This window comes from Watersipora subatra, chromosome 2 (assembly GCF_963576615.1).
Source record: "Watersipora subatra chromosome 2, tzWatSuba1.1, whole genome shotgun sequence".
In the NCBI taxonomy this organism is placed as follows: domain Eukaryota; kingdom Metazoa; phylum Bryozoa; class Gymnolaemata; order Cheilostomatida; family Watersiporidae; genus Watersipora; species Watersipora subatra.
In genome coordinates, this window is record NC_088709.1 from 5,212,480 (window position 1) to 5,234,040 (window position 21,561).

Genomic DNA, 21,561 nt, shown 5'->3' on the forward strand with positions numbered 1-21,561 from the left:
GACTAAATTTTTTACATTAGGTATGTATCTAGTCTATAGCAAATGAACTAGAGTTGGGCTTTCCTAACACTTGTTAAAGTTGTCACATTAGAGAACAAGCCATACAAATTGCTTTACTTTACAATTAGCTTGGAATCTAAAATATATTGCACAGGCGTAGCTCTACCAAAGTATCAACACAGAAGAATATGGTAGGCAGCAAAGGATGGATAGGAAGAAAAGTATAAGGTGAGCAAGTAACACAGCAGAAAACCAGAAGCGCTAGGATCGAAGGTTCATGCTCTTGAGACAGCTGCGACCAATGGACAAAACCGAGTAGCGGAAACAGGTGTGTGTAAAGAATACACTCAATAAAAAACACAGGTTAAGCTTTAAAGCAGCATAGAGTTCATTTTATAACAGTATAAACCACTAAAAAAAGGTAAGCTATTCAACCACTAAACATTTATTACATATATCACAACAAATTAAAAAAAAGGATATATGCTTTAGATTTAATCATCAACATAAAATAACAAAGATAAAAAATAAATGTCTAGCAATTATAAAACAAAATTTAAATACGAATAAATAGATTGTCAATTTAGAGTTTGGCCACGCAACAACACAATGATGCTGACATAAAACATTTTGGCCATCACTGGGAATGCATAGCCAGTCACGAGTGAATGAGCAAATGGTGTGACTAGATGTGGTAACTAATTCACGTAAATGGCTGAGTTGACGGAAGCTGCAGACATAATTATCAAGTCGATTTATCTTTAGCAACATTGTCAGCCGTTGTGTCCTGACTCAACTCAGAAGAAGCATGCATCCTTCTATGAAACTGACCTAAGGCGTCACCGGATAAATTCCTTGAAGAGGCACTGGGAGACCTTTCTAGAGAACTCAATTCAGCTGGATGAGCACCTGCACACATATGCCATATGGATATAGAGTTCGATGAGTACCTGAACACATATGCCATATGGCTAGCATTGGATGATTACCTGCCCACGAATGCCATATGACTAGAGTTGGAATAGTACATGCACACATAAGACTGACTATCAAGTTTCTGCATATTATATATGAATAGAAAATTTAAATAATATGAATTGGACACAGCAATGTAGACTGGGTCAGTATTTACCCAAATCAGCTACTGCTCTGCTATCATCCATGTGTGCATTATGTTGCCACATGTACACAAACTAATAGGTGTATATGGATGTACGTTTACATGCATATACAAATTCACATATATAGAGAACTGCAAAATCTCTCATGTACCTATGCATACATGCTCACATAGACATGCCACCACCAGTACTTATGCATTCACACCAAAGTGTACATGTAAACTTTGGTGTGAATGCATGTACGTACTGGCGGTGACATGTTCATACGCCTAAGTACCTGATGGGTTTTACAGGTTCTCTATATATGTGAACTTGTATGTACGCGCCTATGAGCCAAGTGCCTTTGTACAAGCAAATCATTCTCAACACATCGACATGGAAATACATCTATACGGAGTTTACTTGCACACATATATGCACAACCATACAAGCACACTTGCTAATGTGCATACATCCACGATTGTTTTTATGTACATATGCACCCAAATGTATACGGTCACCCATATGTATGCAAATACACAACTGAGGGAACACAGTCTAACCTCAGCTGCAAGGGAGGTTAAGAACATTCACTTTTACTAGTGAGTACAATTATTTTGCATCGTATGTTGTGACATTCAAGGTGAATAGAATGATGTGTACTACTTCATCTTTGAATATCTAATGTCAATGAGCTTTTCACCCTTGAATAGCGGAAGCAATAAGATCTTTATCATATATTTAAGCAAGCTTCAACAAAAAGGTTAAAATGGTTCATGCTGACCTACACATCAAGTGTAAGCTTGAAATAGACCATGCTCACTTTTAGTGAGTCCATTAGAGAGCTTTATACATTGTAAGAATAAGACATTCTATCCCAGAGACATATGCATATGATATCTATCATACACATTTACATATTCAGCTAAGTTAATAACAAACATCCTCTTCCTATGCAATGGATGCCATTTCAAATAAAAGCCCCAAATATGAGTAACAAATCACCCGCTAGCAAAAAGGATGAGTTCAACAATCAGGTCAATAGAGGTAGGAAAGGAGATTATATAAATATATAATAATTCATGAGTGTAGTAGTCTTCATTGTTAATGAATATAATTAACCTTTAACCTTTCACTCACAACGACAAAAACTTGCCTTAGACATCACAGTGGATGATTTATTAGGTAATGGATCAGATCTACCTAAACAAATTTACACTAAACATATTGTAACAATAAGGTACAAGAAAACATATGCATGATACAAAAAGAAAATGAAAGGGCCATACAGATGAATATAACAACAAGTTGATGACAAATACAGAAATCTCGGTCATAACCTCGAATACGTAAACAGTTGAGAATTAATGAGCAAATGGTGTGACTAGAAGTGATAACTATTTTGTACTATTGAAGGAGTTTAACCTTACAGAGAAGAGTTCAAAAGGTCATACAACAATGCGACAAGTGAGAAAATCAAAGGGTCATACACCAATGTGAAAAGAGACCAGAGGGTCATAAAACCAGCATTAAAAAAGGGATACCAAAAGGTCATATAACCCATGTGGAAAAAAGGGAGACCAAAGGGTCATATAACCAACACGAGAAAAGGAAGACCAAAGGGTCATATAACCAACACGAAAAAAGGGAGACCAAAGGGTCATATAAGCCATGTGGAAAAAAGGGAGACCAAAGGGTCATATAAGCCATGTGGAAAAAAGGGAGACCAAAGGGTCATATAAGCCATGTGGAAAAAAGGGAAATCAAAGGGTCATATAAGCCATGTGAAAAAAGGGAGACCAAAGGGTCATATAACCCACATGAAAAAAGGGAGATCAAAGGGTCATACAACCCATGTGAGAAAAGGTAAAGCAAATGGTCATATAACCCATTTGAAAAGAGGAAAAGCAAAGGGTTATATAACCCATTTGAAAAAGAAAAAGCAAAGGGTTATCTAACCCATGTGAAAAAAGGGAGTCCAAAGGGTTATATAATCCATGTGAAAAAAGAGTAGAAGGTTTATACAACTGATGATAGTTAATGAAAATCATCACACAAACCTCTCTCATAAGATGCCGTCAGGCTACCAGTATCCGACGCTAGGGAACCAGCCAATGGTTTCAAACTGGAATTGTCGTCCTTGAAGTTGAGATCATCCATAGAAAGGTTATCAGAATACATGCTGCTGCTGTCAGCTCTAGCTATTGCTGCTCTGTGGTAAAAAAAGCAAGTATAAACAGGGCTCAAATCATAGAAGATTTGTCAACCCTAATTATTGTGACGTACTGATACTTGTTCAGGTTGCAGAGGCCACCTGTTAATAAGATGACAGCCGTATTTAGAAGTCATGTGACACCTTATACCAAACAGTTGAACACTCTTTAGGCAACAGACCTGAATAATACTAACTTACACTACCCACAATGTTTACATGAAGGAGTTAACTCGCACATTTGCATCATTCACATTTAATGGAAACGTTAAAAACCTGCAAGTCAAGTGAGTTTTGTTACTTGGAAATTTTTATCCAATATTTCATGCTTGTGAAAGAGAGAAATCACACTTGCAAATGATGCGCGAGAAAAGCTGCACGAGCTAGTCTTTTTCAAGTTTTCCACTCTTCAGTTGTTCCTATTTCAAATGCGTACTAGTAAGTGAGGCAGGAGCCCCGCTATGATCTCTGGTGTAGAATTCCTTCATCATGTAACTCCGCAACACACAGATTTCCATTAAAACACTTACAACACTTACCACACTTATCGCATGGTAACTTAACGTGTGCACAACCCCACATCCGGATTATTCACACAATGGAAACATAGTTATTGCTACTTGAACTGGCATCAAGTGCCAGGTGCTCGTGTTGACTAACAACCGATCTCCTGCATTAAGTTAGAGACACCGTTCAGCTAATCCACTGGGCAAGTTTGCATGATAATTGTGTTCTAAATTTGCAAAACTGTCATGTCTTACAGATGAAGCCTTCGGCCTATAAACTAGATCGAGCCGATGCTCAGTAATGGATACCTTCTGCAACTGCGGGGCTATCCTAGAGATGAGCTGTAATAGTAATTCTTACAATACGCTGAGCAAAAAGGCTTCCAAGACACTCGAGATACAGAGAACTGTTTCAAGTTGAAGCAACTCCAACTCAGCGTAATAGATATATATTTTCGCTAAAGCTAAGCAATTTTATGAAATAACCTGATGACCATTTTATGGCATATACATATATCTATAAATCTCAGTGTGTTTCGTTTATCTGTTGGTGTGTCCAGTTATAGCACTAAAGTTTTAGGAACGAAAAATCCTGCTTTGCACTGGATTTCAGCTCGTAACCTTCAAGCCTACAGACAGGGGTGCTAAACCACAAGACTACATGTTCAATTGGCTGTTGCAATGAATAGTTGTGAACATACTTATGTACCTGACATTCTTTAATGGCTTCAGTAGCACGCTAAAAGATAATGATAGCATGAACTATCATGATGCAATCGTTTTTTTATTGCTGGCTTAGGTTATCTTAAGGACTCATATTGTGGTAAAGTTACTAGCTTGAGTTACTAAAATTTATTGGGTAAAAAAACTTGACCAATTAAAATAAATTTTCTATGCAAAAACCTTTTTACCCACGCAACGGCGGGCAGTCAACTAGTAGTATATAAACCAAAGTATAGAGTGACTAAATTTGCGTGACTTCATTGAGTGATTTTAATTGGGCTACAACATTGTTTCCCTTGGTTCACAATACAAATTAAAAGTACAACTTTGAATTCTACGCAAACCACACTCGTCAGGGGCCAAAACCATACCAAATTTTCTGTTGCATAGATTGGCTGGTAGCTGATCTATGCAACAAAAAGGTTCTACAGATGAAGTATAGATGTGAAAGTAAAGTCATTACGATTAAACTGGTTTTACATAGTATACTGTAAAACCTCTAATTGAACGCCACCTACATTTGACCACCAAGTTGACATTATTTGATCTTTAAAACCCATAATAAACTTTGATCAGTAGAAAAGTGTCTACAAAACTGTATTAAGAATGAATCGTTCACATCGACAACAACTCATTCTCTTGGTGTCTAATTACAAAGCTTTTCATTGTATTTTCGTTCATACTTTGAAAGCAACACTATAGCAATAATTAATAACTGCGAAGTACGTGCATTTAAAAACGGTTTACATTTAGATGGCACAAAGGTTACGTTTAGCAAGCAAAACTTCACACGTTGCGTTTGTGCTAAATCCAACGCGTAAAAGCTTTGCTCTGCCAAAAAGTTGTTTAGCATTATCAACTAGTCCAGTCAGCAATGCAGGGGAAGAGTTGAAGTCAGTAGACATCGTGGGAGGTACTATCAACCAAAAAATGTTCCTTCCATCGAAAGCAACAATCAAAACGCAGCTATCCGAGCAAATGTTGCAAATATTTTTGTTTTAAAGACGTTAATTTTTGTTTCTGCATGTAATATAAGTAGGATTTGTTTTTGTCACTTGATCATGAATACAACGTATATATATTTGTAGCATTTGATCGATTATTATTACATAACTTATGAATTTTCAGATTTATAGCATATTATTTAATAGCATCCTTGCAGTTATCTTAACATGGCTTACAATGGACTAACGCTCATAACTCCTCTTCTATTGCACATAAAAAACTAGTTTTGGTTGCAAACTGTAGCAAAGATATCAATGAGTGCAATGAGCCTTTATTTAACATTGTTAAATATAGATATAAAATAAAAATATGTCTTCAAATTTAGAATGAAATAAAAAATTTAAAGCTCTAATAAATTGCGAAGCAAGGCCGAGGCTATATCATCGCAGATTAATTGCAAGCAATAGATATCAACTGGTAGAGATATATCTCGGCTTCCCAATCCTTATTTTATTTAGAGATCTTTGAGAAGTTCGAGGTAAATTAGCAGATTTATTGCATCTAAAAGGAGTAACATCGCTCCACCAGAAAAAAAAGGCAAAATATAGGTGACATTCGCTTCGCCCGAAAAAGGGCTAAAATTATTTTCCCAAAGTTCTGACAAGAAATTTGAAAAATACAACGCCAGCCTCTACTTGAACGCCACCTCCAATTGACAATAGAAAGGAAGGGTTGAAAAATAAAGCACCATGGCATTCAATTAGAGGTTTCACGGTATATATATATATTCATACCTGTCATTAGCTTCAGTTCCATTCACTCTTTTATATAAGAGGGTTATAAGATTCTGCATCTCCTTGTTGTGACTCTTAGCTCTTGTTCTAGTAAACAGATTCATCGTATGGACAACTTTTAGTTGGAGGGATTAACAAACCAACAAAACACAAATATGTTCAATTTAGATCTCAAGCTTTTCATACAATACTACAGTACTTACAAGTCACCCTGCAACTCCAATACTATGCGCTCTAGCTGCTCTACATCCCCTTCAAGTTTAGAAATTTGTGAATCCTTGTTTTGAAGCATCTTCTCACGGTCAGCTTGTCTAGCAAGGATTTCCAGCTCAGATTTTTTAAGCATCTGCTCTAGATAGCCCTGTATAAGTATGAAAACTATTCAACATCTTTCATTTATTGAACGATTCGGTGACAAAGTTGACTCCAGATAATTCTGCCACTGCAAGAGACACGCGGCATTACAAACTATAATCATGCAACTCTCTTTGCCGACTTTCATCTTTAGAAGGAATGTAACTTTCTCAAATATTGACAACAATCTACATACAGTGAGTTGCAGACAAGCGCATTATTGGGAACGACTGAGATGTCGATGCGAGTGCTCAAACTCGCAGGTCTCTGTAGGCAGTAGACAAGCCTACCCAAGTTAAGTCTAGTGGAGGTTTGGTACAGCGAAAAGGTAGTTAGACTGAATACAGTGGTTGAGGCCAGTCTATAATATTTACTATAATAAGAGCCGTGTTCGTCCAAAAAGTTAAAAAAATTGCTTTCAACAGGATTTGTACCCACGACTTTCAGCCTTGTAGACTGACTGTCCGCCACATTGTGGAATAATTGTGCACGTAGTTTATACCCCTTATTATTATTATTAGAGACACAGAAATATATTACAGATTAATTGTATGTATAGTTATTACACCTAAAGGTATCTCATGGCATGCTAGGTTGCCAGTGTACTAGGGACATAACTAGCTGATGTATTCGCATTGTTCGCACTTCAGTTCACTCGAGTGTAAATAGCTGGACTTATCATGCAGCAGACATAACTAAATAGGAATATCTTTATAATCTTATACAGCCTATCTCTCCTATGAAAGGTCAAAGGTCATATAACAATAAATATAAAATCTAGTCAAAAATCCTTTTAGTGGTATAAGATGGGTGACCTTTTGTTCACTAGTCGTGCGAAATGATCTCTGCAAAGCGGCCAGCCTCTCCTTCACGTCTCTGTCAGCAATGGCTGACATGCTACCCTTGGGGTGCTGGAATGTTGGAGGATGAGGGAATTGACTAGCGGCAGTAGTGTGAACAGAGTTGTTAGGTGAAGTGAGGCCAGACTCCTGTATCTCTTGAAGGTCATTCTCAAGACCTTCTTTACTACAAACACAAAAAGTCAGATAAACTCTCTGCACCCTCGCAGCTATGGCCGTGTTTGAAACTCCCACGGTTGAATATAGACTTAACTATACTATAACGTCTGTCAACTAATGAAAAGTTTACAGAACAGGTTTCTTGTATCTGCAACTGTGAAGTCATACGAACAACATGCAATTAAAAAATGCCTAACTATGAGAACTTTTTTATGCATGTACAACTTTTGTTGTGGGAAGCAAACAAAAATGTAGAAACTGAGCTTCTTAGCATTCAGACATATTTGATTCTAGAGGTGAAATATAAAAAACCTTACACATGACCAGACCTTTCATTTAGAACAAGGTAAGAGGAGACAACTCTAACTTACCAGTGCACAAACTGCAAATATGGTGAGTAGTCGACCAGAATCCGTCCCTCTAGATTCATGTTTTTGCTTCTCAAACAAAAGCTTCAAATAGAATGACATGAAAAGCATTAAAAATGTCTGGTTTGCTCATCAGCATGCAGACTGTACAGCTGCTAAATAGTGTAGCAGTTATAGCTGTGTAGCAACTTCACAATATGTACATATTGTAAAGTACATACACATATACATGCGTATGCATGCATATACATACACATATATTTATGTATATAATTATATATAATGTATATATATTTATGTGTATATATGTATGCATATATAGGCCTACATACATATGTTATATATGTGAATGTATGCATATATACATACATTCATTTATGTGTACAATTATATAAATACATGTATATATACTATATATGTATTGTATGTATTATATACAGTATTATACATGTACTTATGTATTTATATATACAATGAGGGTCCAATGTACATATACGGTTAATACATGTATATATATATATATCTATACCTAGATAATATGCCTACAGATATACCTATATTAATAATATTACATATATTTTGGCCGATTTCATCCAAACTTTACACTAATATCCTCTGTTCCTTCTACCAGATCGCCAGAAATATTTAATTTTAAAACTCCGCTTGATTTCCGAGAACCAGTCACTTAAACAGCCACCTGTAGGATATCTGATTAAAAACAAGAGCTTCTGAGCATCGCTCACAAGGCTTACAGCTAATATGTGTGAATATAGCTTAAAGAATAGCTTGTGTTGAACTTACAGTTACTGTCAGTTTCACAAATGCGGTCTTTAGGATCACAGCCTGATAAGAGTAAGGACATGTATCCTTGAAACTGACAGTCGCTAAAAGCTAAGTACACACTATTCTTCCAACTACTTTTAGACTTGGCTCCATATTTTGTAAGCCGTCCTTATTAGCTAGACTTGGGTAATTATTCTTAAATTATTTTTTACTTCAGTAATATATGTAAGAACAGCTGTAATTCCAGTAATTATTGGAGATTTGGGTGCAATAACACCTGTACATCAAATATGGCTGGCCAAATAGTGGCAACTATCAACATAAGTGAGTTGCAGAAGGGAATTATTGGGAACGACTAAAAATTTGAGACGAGTGCTCAAACTCTCAGGCATCTGCTGAGAGACTCAAGCTTGAGTAGACATTAACACCCACCTAAGGGGTGAGGAAAAATTATACATACAGTAAAACTCGGAGAACTTGCCCTCGGATATCTTGAACACATGGTTAACTTGAACGGATTTGTTAGGTCTGCTCCCACGCGATGATAAATTGCTTTAGATAACTCGACCTTAACTTCGATAACTCGAACAGTTTTTTGCCCAACGGCTACCGAGACGGATGTTACCGCTTTAGAATATCACTTTATCCCAAGCCATAGAGATAAACAACAACTTTTAGTAGTTCTTAGGTGTCATTATTACCACTATCGGCAAAATATTTTCGTTAACGACTTTTCTAAAGGTTTGCAAAAAATCAAATTTTACCAAACATCTGCTTGGGGATAGCCCTCTGCAAGCAAGGAGAACCCAGGTAACCTTCAGATAAACTAAGAAAAATCGGCAAAACTGGTTTTTGTGAAAACGCTCAAAAGAAAAATATGTCTATTTTTTCTGAGAGTTTCAACCGCGATCAGGTTTTGCCTATTTTAATCTGAAAACATCCTGGCAGTCACATCACCTAAAACAAACAAACCTCAAGTAATAAACGGAAAATATTTATACTTTCTGATAACAATTGTTAAAACATTACATGAGAGGTCCCTTAACTTGCAACAAGCAATCAATGCTTTTGATTTATATATAGTTTGTATATGTACTGATAAATACATGCACTTGTGACAGTGTTCTCATAACTTGAACGCTCTGATAACTCAAACACTTTCTCTCGGTCCCGTGAAGGTCGAGTTAGTCGAGTTTCACTGTATCTATATATATATATATAGATATATATATATCTATATATTATACAGAGTCGCTAATCATGGCAGCCCAGGAGCAAGTGCTCCCAACAAGGTAACTCCAAACAAAAATCTATCACACTAGAGCCGATCCTAGATGCAGACTGTGCAAAGATGCACCTGAGACCATCCAACACATCATCCGTGGATGCAGGCAGCTAGCAGGAAACGCATACACTGAGCGGCATAATCATGTCGCAGGTATTGTGTATAGAAGTCTATGTGATGAGTATGGCCTTAATAAACCACAACACTGGTGGGAAGCTCCTGGTAAGGTGAATGAAAATGACCGCGCTAAGATCCTCTGGGACTTCTACATCCAAACTGACAAGCATGTCCTAGCAAACCAACCAGATATAGTGGTGGTAGACAAGGAGAACAAGAAGGCTACTATAATAGATATAGCAGTACCCAATGACTACAATATAGCCAGCAAAGAAAAAGAAAAGGTAGAGAAATATCTCCCTCTTGGAGAAAAAATTGAAAAATGCTGGAATGTAATAACAACTGTAATCCCAGTAGTCATTGGGGCACTGGGCGCAATAACACAGGCGCCTAAAATGTGGCTTGCCCAAATACCAACAACAATCAACTCAGGTGAGTTGCAGAAAAGTGCGCTATTGGGAACAGCTAAGATCTTGAGGCGAGTGCTCAAACTTCCAGGTCTCTGGTAGGAGACCCGAGTTAGAGCAGAATTTACCACCCATACGGGGTATCCGGGGTGAGGAAACAATTTTTTTATATATACATACATACATATATACATGAGTATATGCTCCCTCACTTCGGTTTGGTTGAGCGCTCTGTGAGAGGTGTGGCACTATTAGCCCTTGTGCAAAGCTCATCACTTTTGTGATTTGAGCACTCTGGTGTCAGCACATTGACTTTCTGAAAGTCTGCGAGGCAACTCAGTTGTTTCGTGGCAGGAAGTCAACTCTCATTGGTAATGGGATTTGTGTCCCTTGCCTAAGCTCTGAGCTGCACTGATGAGGCTTCAATAGCCGAAACAGTACTGTCTGTAGCATGTATATACATACATATATATACATACATATATATACACATGTATACACATATATACGCATACACATATATACAAACATATACATACTTATATATACACATATATACACATGTATACATACAAATATATACACATATATACATATACATACACATGTATATACACATATATACATATACATATATGTACATACATATATACTGTTATTAACAGTGAAGCAGTGAGTCGAGCAATCTATTTATAGAAACAAAACAAGAGAGACTTATCAGATGAGCAATGTGACCGAAAGCAGAGCCCCTTGACAAGAAATACACTCGCTGATAGTGCGAAACAATGCAATATCAACATAAGAGTCACTGTTCATTACATATAAACTAGATGTCTACGGAGTAGGGTATCTACAAGTCTCACAGCTATCTGACCAACAGATATTGCGGTAGTGCGCTGGTCATCCATACTCTGGAATACTCTGCAATATAACCAAATTGTCTGATTGATGTATGAAGGAACAACTCACTTGAGATCAACTGCCTCTAGGCCAATGAGGTCTGCAATGAGCAACTGCATCTCTTCACTTAAGATGATAGCACCGTCTGTGTAGTACTTTCTGCAGAAATCAAGACGTGAACTGATAATAGGTTGATTGGCAGTGCATTTATAATATTAAATGAAAGTGTAGTAGTCCTACTCAGCTGTTAATGTTGCAAAGTACTCTATATCTATATATTACAGTGCTGTCAGAAATTATGGGACCTAATAATTAACGCCTGTGTTATTTTGGCGACCTTGCTGGAGCCAAGTTAATCCCTTTAATTACCACATATTGCATTTCATTAGATGCAGAAATTTCTCCTTGTTTTAGTAAAATATAGCAGAGGTCTTTCAGTTTTATTGGATAGCAAATGTGATAGAATTTGTTACATCATGTCATCATCTTAATCCAGCCACTTTACACACTCTAACAGCCCTTTTAACGGCCACCAATTAATGCAAGTGTTGCTCAAATTATGTAACATTAGTATCTCATAATAATGTAGTTGAGAATACAATAAGCAAATAACTAGGCTATTTTTTGATTTGTGTCAAGGTCAATTTTTCATGTATTTTTCTCGAAAATAAATTAATTGCCAATTGCTGCCTAACTGGAGACTCGCACCATAGTAATCGATAGAAAATGCTGCTTCTAATAGTATATGATTTGTGGTGGTTTCTAGCAAACTTAGGCAGTAAATAATCGCTACCAGCAAATGTCTCTTAAAATGGAGGAAAGTGGTTTCATAATTTCTGACGTAACTGTGTGTGCTGAGTGGTACCCGCTATTCCTATCCAGATCTCCCACATTCGTAGAAGCTAAGCCACACCCATTTTATATGTGAAGACATTGCTATGGATTTCCTTTCATGATATGGTTTTAAAGATGGCACAACTTATGCATTTTGAACTAATTTTCTATTATTTATATAATATATGTAAATCTAAATTTGTACAACTTCCTTTTTTAAGAAAGAAAACATATCAAATACACAAGGGTTTCAAAGTGCATAAATGTAAAATGGCCAGCGGTTAACTACCTTGTAACGAAATACTATTATGGACCATCGGGCATGATAGTGTGAAAACACTGTCACTAACAGGTTTAGGCAGCAATCAAGTTGTGACCTGCGTTCCTAGTGGCATCATACATGAAGTGTAACGATATTAGTCTAGTTCTAGTCATACTTAAATAGGTGTAAGAAATTACTTTCTTCAAATTCACTAAAACGCTTTAGTTGACGCGGAGCACAAACTTTGCTATATATTGCGTTACTGGATCATACCGTTCAACTTTCAAACACACATTCCATTAAAGCGTTGAAAAACTGAGTGACAAAGTGATGAGTGCAAGTATTGACCAGAAAGTTTGAAAAGGGATGAGCTTATGAGAAATATACAAAAAGCAAGAATTACCTTCTCTCTACATTTAACTAAAAGATGAAAAATAGTGCCAAAAATTAATTTTTAAGCATTTGATACACAGTGAAACATGGATAACTCGCCCTCGGATATAGCGAACACATGGTTAACTCGAATGGATTTGCTTGGTCCGTTCCCACGCAATGATAAATGGCTCTATATAACTCGAATTCAACACTGCTATAACGAACTGTTTTTTGCCCAACGGCTACCGAAACGGTTGCTATCGCTTTAGAAAATCACTTTATTCCAAGCCATAGAGGTAAACCTCAACCTTTTGTAATTCATAAGCGTCGTTATTACCTCCATCGGCAAAATATTTTTGTCAACGACTTTTCTAAAGGTTTGGTGAAATTTGATTTATACTGCTATACGATGAATAGCACGGACTAGCCGGGTCACGCGCACAAGGATTTTCGCCACGCACATACAAAACAAAATCAGCATGTTGTTTTTGTTTTGTATTTGCGTGGCGAAAATCCTTGAGTGCGTGATCCGGCTAGCCCGTGATGAATAGTTTTCCGACATTGATTCCGTGTTGAATCAACGTCGGAATGTTGAATGTTTAAAACGTCTTAAAAATTGTTATAATTAAACGTATACGTTGTCTTAGCTAAAAAAACTATTCATCATTTGACCTAAACACAGAATACGTGTGTACATGCAATAAGTATCCATTCAAAAAGCGTGAGTGATATACAATGTACCGTAAAACCTCGTAAAACTTTTAATTGAACTGCCTCGGAGTGTTGCTCTTAACGAATCCCAGGTAAAGTAAGGTAATCTTTGCATAAACTTCAAGAAAAATCGGCAAAATTGATCGTGGGTAAAACGCTCAAAAGAAAAAGATGTCTTTTCTTTTGAGCATTTCAGCAACGATCAAGTTTTGCCAATGTCAATCTAAAAAACGTCCTGGCAATAACATCACCTCAAACAACAAACCAATCTCAAGTGATAGAAAAATCTCTATACTTTTTGATAAAAACGTTTTAAACTTTACATTAGAAGCATTTAATTTGAAACAAGCCATTTGTGCTTTTGGTTTATATTATAGTTTGTATATGTACATGTATCTACTAATAAATAAGTAAATACATGGACTTGTGACAGTGCTCTGATAACTTGAACGCTCTGATAATTCGAACACTTTTGCTCGGTCCCTTGAAGTTTGAGTTATCCGAGTTTCACTGTATATTGATAAAACAATGCAATGAATTTGTAACATGAACAATCACACTTGCATTGTTTCCATCATATCATATAATGGTACTAATCAATCATTATTTATGACCAGGATCAAATTACATGTTTTGAGAAAATGCCATCAATAACAACCAACTTCAACCTATCTGCTGAAGACCAAGTCTGAATGAATGACTAATTGCCTGGTTAGAGTTGCCTTCTCACTAAACTCAGTGGTTGGTTAATAGTTTGGTTTGTTTACACTAAATTACAGGTAGGGGTAGTTATCCTGCCTCAACAGGTCAAATGCTATACGTCTTAACTAACCAGTCATAATAGAATTATCAATCGCTTGCTTTACTGACTGAGCGGTTGTGATTGTTCAACGTTCATTGAAAGTTATCAGCAACTTATTTATGTTTTTCCTCAGCATTCAATGAAAAACAGTATGATGTCACCACTTAGTATTACAAAGTTTCCAGATATTGATAGTGTGATGACTCACACCCATATGGCGCTGTATGGAAAGTCGTGTTGCTCTCATTATGTCATGATTCATGGTTCGTGGTTTGGAAGCGTAACAACCCATGCGATGTGCCATTTTTGTACCATTGAAACGACCTTATCGACCAATGGCGCTACACTTGTGTGCGCATAGATCTTGTTTTCCGGTTGCTTCTTATGCCAAAATTTTTGATGTTGAAACGCTCCAACCTATCTGTTTTGCCCTTGACCTTTTAAAGATACAACCTCAACATAAGGCTTCACACAACCATCGCTCTAGAGTAGCGCCTTATGAAAACATGATCTGCTTGTCGGTCCAGAGTAGCGATTCATACTGGGCACCCAGGTGTTGCTACACTATCCCTGTATAGAAACGTAGTATATCTCAGCTATGCTAGGACTGGCCTCTGGTGACTTAGTGACAAATCACAGGCTTCCCTTAAATATTTCTCCAAAGTAGGAGGCAGAAGGAATTAGCAACCTTCACCGCCTGTGCACTTCTTGGTTCTGATTGAATCAAGATCAAATGAAGTGCAGTGTAAACTGAACCTTGCAAATGTTTCAGTTCGAGGTTTTCATCAACAAGACACTTGTTACATAATGTTATATAAACTCATAATAGGAATAACTAAAAGGGTTATGAAAATTCATCTAACCATACTTGAGGAGCTCAGGCTGAGCTATAGAATGCTTGAGGTAGGCGGCTAGCCTCTTCTCCATCAGAGCTAAACGCAGCCAACACCTGCCCTACAAACATTAGCAGCTAGTTCCATTAGCCTAATAAAGCAAATTCATGGGGCTGCATGAAATTGACTGCTAGACAGAAAAAACATCTATTACTGACCAGAGTGTAACAAGATCAAGTTTAGAGTTAACAGATGTTACCATTATCACTCGTGAACCGACAGCTTGATCGAAATACGTATTGCAATAATACTATCCTCTGTTTATAAAGAATAACTGCTGATGGTCCAATTTGCTAAAAGCCTAGTTTGCGCTTTAAAGTTGATCTATTTTGATAACGCAGCAGTCAGGGCGCAGAGGTCAGGGCGAGCCCACTACCTGATTAGAGTAGGATAGGCTGCTACCCTTTTCAACAGAGGCACAAAGAACTCAATAATAGCAAAGAAGCGTAGACCGAAGCCCTCCTCACAACCTAATACTGTATGAATATACACCAAGACATGTTATAAGGTCTCAACACAATACATAGTTACCCCAGCATGTGATGAGGGCTGCCCATATGTCATACCCTTGCATGATGTCAATAGGCGTGATAATATACCATGAAAGACTCATCATGGCATGTGATAAGCACTGATCACAGTGTGTCATGCGCTTTCACTGCATACGTCCATCATTAGCCAAGATGTACTCACCATAGCGTGTGATGAGTAGCCATCATGTGATAAGAATGAGAACGAATTCAAAAACAGAGAGCCTAAAGCCCATTTTTATCAAAGAGAGTTTTGCTAATCATATCTTCGATAACAGGATATCGCATTTACCCGTAAGCCTGGGTCTCTTTTATTTTCAATCAGATAGCCCTCAGGCGGGTGTTTAAAAGGCTGCTTCATGGCAAACAGACAGAGTTTTGAAATCAAATATTTTTAACGACCCGCCAGAAAGCGCAGAGCATATGCTATGAAGTTTAGAATCAACCAAAATATGCGGAACGCATTGCATTTACGCCACTAACGGGAGAGTGGGATTTACTGATCTAGATTCCTAGTCATCAGCTAATAAGTTAAGACATTAGTGAAAAATACATACTTATGACCATTTCAATGTACCAGATAGACTGCATCCAATTAGAAAGCTGTGCACAAATTTGAGCAATGATCTGTTGAAAATATTTAGAAAATAATATCTAAGGAAAAATATTGACTTTGTCTTTAATCTTCTCTTATAACTCGCTATTCGCAGTTAATCCTCCTGCTCTGTACTTCGTGTTGCTATTTCAAGACTTAATCCTTGTAGCAACTGCGCCTTGTTATTAGCAAGCACTTTTGTGTCATCCGATTAGACCAATCCTTCTGATGAAACAATCTATAAACTGCAGATATACACAAGCTACCAGCTGTTACCTAAGAAAACATAGAGAAGAACTAACTTACACGAGCGACACTGCTTTTCAGTGAATTCATCGCATAAACCTTGCTAATGCAGTTTTCAGCCATCTTTGCTGTGGCTTCTCTGATGAAATTCCAGAAGTTTCCATAGCCAGTGTTGAACATTGAAACTTTGCAATAACAAGAAAATACATTGCCACAATACTTTAGCAGTTAACATTTCAAGAAGAGACTAAATTAGTAACTGAATTATTAAAGGGCTACATGATGTCTAACATCCAGATAACATGATGTCTAACAACCAGATAAATTTCAACACTATTGTCATAATTTTTTAAACACATTGGAACAAGCCTCGACAACAACTAGACTACTGTAGCTGTTTTACCTGTCCGTATCTTGATCATACTGATGTCACACAATACCGCTAAACCTGTCTGTATCTTGATCATACTGATGTCACACAACACCGCTAAACCTGTCTGTATCTTGATCATACTGATGTCACACAACACCGCTAAACCTGTCTGTATCTTGATCATACTGATGTCACACAACACCGCTAAACCTGTCTGTATCTTGATCATACTGATGTCACACAACACCGCTAAACCTGTCTGTATCTTGATCATACTGATGTCACACAGCACCGCTAAATTATCATAAAAGTATAATTAATTAATTACTATCGTAAGAACTCCTCCAGACAACAGATTAAAGAAGCAGTATTAATAGTTGGAGAGTCGTTTACATAGTTCTGCTTTGGGTGCACAAAAGTGGTTCCACGATGATGATCTTTCAATGACAAAAATTTTCAAAAAGTTAAACTGGCAGACAGAGTGAATGTGAGACATTTAAACCAAAACTTTAAAGATAAGTGGTGTAGGAGTTGGAAGGGAGAGTTGGAGGGGAGAGCAGGAGAGGAGCTAGAAATGAGAAATGAGTAGTTAACACCCAATCAATTCACCCTTGTCAAATGTAGGAGCTTATTAAATTATTGTAAATCACAAAAATGCCACGAGTTACTTCCGTTTGGTCAGTACAACTTGGTGTACATTAAATATCTTGGCATATATAGTGTCTAGTATGATAAAAACATTATAGAATCAGTAAACTTTAATAAAAAGCTGCAATTATGATTTACAATTTCCCTGAAAACAGGTAACTAAAGATCTTGATAATTTATCCAGAAATAGAAGATGTTAATAAAAGTTAATAATACAGTATGCCTCTTGCAAACACTGATTGCTTTGGATTAGACCTGATGTATCAACTGTTGGTAACGCACTAGCCCCAACTTCTCAGCAATTATGACATTCGGAAACAAGCTCACCTCGAGCACGGTGATTCAGGATATGCTCAATAGTTGCTAGAAAATTCACAAGCTCGGGACAATCTTCTTCGATATCACCGATGCTTGCTTTGTCAATCACTGATTTGATGACAAACCTAGGTAATAGGAATAAGGGTTTTTCCAGAGTAAAAGCAAATGTGGGTAGCTAAGAATTAAAAGCAAGACAAGTGAACAACTAAAAAACAAAATTGACCAAGAAGTAGTGATAAGTTATATCGGCATCATATAGCTGCAAAGATATCTCTCAATTCACTAGTTCCAATGAGTGTTTGGTGACACAAAAGAGGAATTCTCAGACAATTACAAATAGCCTTTTTTGATGTACGTTTTTATGATTTTAAGCACAAAGCATGAGTTAAAATGGTTGGATGCCATGAGCTCAAATGTTTATTGTAGTTTCGAACACTTATCAACAATCTTGGTTTGTGAAGTAGTGAACTGTCTCAGCCCTTAAACATCCAGTAAACCTGATGATTTTTTTTCCAAAACAATAACATGTCAGGCTAATTTGCTAACAATCTACAGAGTGTTTGTGCTGTGCGCGTGTGTGTCCTTTCATGGCAAGCAGTTTAGCAACAAGCCCAACATGCCCAGATGCCTTATCATACGCCAATATGTAATTTTAAGGCTTTAAAGCCTACAAAAGATTTATAGTTCAACAAATTATCGTGTATAACTGCGGAGTAACATAGAGGGACATCAAATTATGGTATATTACGTTTAGTGAATGAAAGCTAAATAATTCCACTAAAGCAGCGCCAGCCGTTTTCATGAATACACATTTCATTTAACGACTGTTATTCTTTTTGCATAAACATAATCGTCGAAAGGCACAACCAGAAAAAGACCGCTAATTACCTATGTAATACATTCCAGAGATAGATTGCTTTGACACTCACCTGCAAACCAGTACAAGATTATGCTTTTCAACATAAAAGTTTCGGCTTTGTAGTGACTCTGAGCCCATTATTTTTAAACAAAGTTATGTTATATTAATTGCAAAAATTATCAGCATTGCTACTTCATATTTAATACGCAATGGCATGACATCTCACAATAATAGGTACACTCGCTAGTGATCCGGACAATGATTTAGTTAATGTTAGCGAGAGATCGTAATCATTCAAACGCTAACTGTTCAGGCACGTATCTGCCGTCTCGTGAAAAAGCGCTAGACCACATTTGACATTGAGACTTCCAGTCTCAATATCTTGATAAAAATTGACGATCCTATTTGTAACGTTTGTTTTAGTGAATACGCGAGTATGTACTGTATATGTAAACCATCGACAAATAATAGCGAGAATGAACGTCGTCAAAATCCAAATGAACGAACGTCGACCAATATCGACATACACGTACGAACTGAATTACTGCGCAGGCCACTTGTAGGTATTTAAATTTGAGAAAGGGTAGACGTTTTTCTCTATATGAAGTCGCCGCACATTTCGCTAACAACTTTGAAAACGCAGTCGGCGTGTTAAACAGTGAGACAAATTAATATATGACAAATGAAAGAGCAATATGTGTTTTAAAAAGACTGATATATGTATTCTGGCAAACAAAAAAATGTTACTAGAACAGTGTCGTAATAGGTCCACGTGTTAGAATACCTTGCTTGCCTTTCGTCTACAACTAACGACAAGTTATAATACACAAGCATTAGGTAATGGCTGGTGGTGAATATGGTTAAGTTAGGCCAGAGAGAACTATTATGCACGCACGATTTTCTTTTTCCCCTCTGACACTGTAAATACAGCTGTGGAAAGTGTACTGTTTCTGGGACAATTTATAATTCTTATGCAGGATATTTATAAACGGTTATTTGAGGCAAAACAGGGATCCCTGGAACGTTATTAGGTTAACAGTAAGCCTAATTACTTGGCCGTGTTGAATCAATAGTCCAAACGGTTAGGAGTTGCAGTGTAACGATAGTGTTCAAATCTATATATACTACATTAATTTGTTTATGACTTGTCATAAAGTGTTTTTAATTGTCTGATGTCCTTGGTATGTAGAGTTGCAACTCCTGTCTATGACTAGCACAAAAAGGCGGCAAGCTCGTTGTGCAAGTTGTTAAAATAGCAATCTTTTGTATGGCAACTCGGTTCAATCTCTATCTACCTCATTTTAATCTTAGCTCTCTCTAGCTCTAGTTTTTTCTCCCTCTTGTCCATTGACTCTCTCATGATGAATGGGAGACAGTTGATGTGTTTAACTGCTACTTGTCAAGACTGTAAATGTTACAGCTGTCAGAAAGCTTAACTACTATATCTTGGTCTGCAAATCTGCATCATTTATTCTTCACCGACATTGAATATGCATCGCTACTATCTTTTTTAATCTTCACCAACTATTTATCTAGTTATTAGTTTATACTAAGTAACTAAAGTATTTTGAATTATCAATTTGGGTCAATATTTTGATATCTATGGCGCCTTACAGTGCCTCGCATTGCATGTTCGGAACTCGAGTTGTACAACTCGAGTTGCCGAGTTGTACAACTCGGCCTGGGTTTTTGATGAACTCGAGTTGTGTTACGCAAAACTAACACGGGTTTGTAAAAAAAGCAAAGTGAGTAATTTGGGTGTCTCATTTACAGAACATTTACAGAAATTTAATAATAATAATTTAAATATATATATATACACATTTAAATTATATATATTGGCGATATTTGCGCTTATTTATTTCTATAAATATCACGAGACAAAAACAATTGTAGAATGTAAGAAGCACACTAAAAACAATCTATGTGGGAGCTGGGCCACTTCTTTTTCAAATGAAAAAAGAGTTATCTTTCTAGAACCTGACAAGAAACTGAATGAACACCGAAAATGAACATAGAAATTATTTTAACGGCGTTTAATGATGCACCAAAATAAATTCCATATAGAAAATATAACTAGAGAAAATGAATTGATGAGATGTTCTCAAGCTGAGTTGTTGAACTCGAGTTGCTGTTAAAAGAACTCGGCCTGGATTTTTTATGAACTCGAGTTGTGTAACTCGAGTTGTACAACTCGAGTTATATTTACAAACTCGAGTTGGTAAATATAACTCGAGTTGTACAACTCGAGTTGCAAACTCGGCACACTATAATTCGCCATTAGCTCTAGTTTTACAGTACATACATACATAGTTTAATTTCTATTAGCTAACGGGTGCCTATTGATGTACCATTGTTAATATAACCAGATCTACGGTTATGCTACCGTAATACCAATATATTGCACCTTACTTTTACAAAGTCGCGTTGCGTGTTCACAACTCGAGTTGTACAACTCGAGTTGAGAACACGCAACGCTAGGCACTGTAAGGCGCCATAGATATCAGTAGATGCAGCGCATTATATTCTTTTAAATTTGCTATTGAGTTTGAAAAATTGAGGAAACTTCTCATTCAGTCTTGTTTACCAGCAAATTTTTCAG

At 36.8% G+C, this 21,561-nt stretch overlaps 3 protein-coding genes across 5 annotated transcripts in view; 2 read left to right on the forward strand and 1 right to left on the reverse strand.

Annotated features, from left to right (window-relative positions):
• Positions 1-21,561, forward strand: part of LOC137388848 (RWD domain-containing protein 4-like) — a 145,026-nt gene that overhangs the window by 116,467 nt on the left and 6,998 nt on the right. Inside the window, exon 1 of one of the 2 annotated variants that reach the window (XM_068075310.1) lies at positions 19,879-19,990. The exons of the other annotated variant lie outside the window; for it this stretch is intronic. The gene's annotated coding sequence lies outside the window, so the exon portion shown is untranslated. Of the gene's footprint in view, positions 1-19,878; positions 19,991-21,561 lie in introns of those variants that run through there. 2 annotated transcript variants of the gene reach the window in all.
• Positions 428-19,179, reverse strand: LOC137387325 (RUN domain-containing protein 3B-like). Of its 2 annotated transcripts, XM_068073705.1 has the most exons (11): positions 19,030-19,179; positions 18,110-18,225; positions 16,822-16,946; positions 15,366-15,451; positions 11,583-11,672; positions 8,025-8,105; positions 7,450-7,660; positions 6,484-6,641; positions 6,281-6,367; positions 3,161-3,312; positions 428-909 (listed from the first exon to the last, which is right to left on the reverse strand). In XM_068073705.1, exons 1-11 carry the CDS (start codon positions 19,095-19,097, stop codon positions 746-748), a joined length of 1,338 nt encoding a protein of 445 aa, XP_067929806.1. In that variant the 5' UTR covers positions 19,098-19,179; the 3' UTR covers positions 428-745. The 2 variants fall into 2 exon arrangements, with proteins under 2 accessions (XP_067929806.1, XP_067929807.1); XM_068073706.1 differs by lacking the exon at positions 3,161-3,312 and having other exon boundaries at positions 763-909.
• The window catches only part of LOC137388845 (nucleolar complex protein 2 homolog), a 37,520-nt gene continuing 35,839 nt past the window's right edge, over positions 19,881-21,561 (forward strand). Inside the window, exon 1 of the mRNA XM_068075306.1 lies at positions 19,881-19,997. The gene's annotated coding sequence lies outside the window, so the exon portion shown is untranslated. The remainder of the gene's footprint in view (positions 19,998-21,561) is intronic.

Excerpts from the sequence above, each read along its gene's own strand:
- LOC137387325 (XM_068073705.1), bottom strand. The coding sequence starts at position 19,097 with ATGGGCTCAGAGTCACTACAAAGCCGAAACTTTTATGTTGAAAAGCAT. Across the intron at positions 18,226-19,029 it reads AATCTTGTACTGGTTTGCAG|GTTTGTCATCAAATCAGTGA; the intron begins GTGAGTGTCAAA and ends CCTATTACCTAG. Across the intron at positions 3,313-6,280 it reads GGAACTGAAGCTAATGACAG|AGCAGCAATAGCTAGAGCTG; the intron begins GTATGAATATAT and ends TTTTTACCACAG.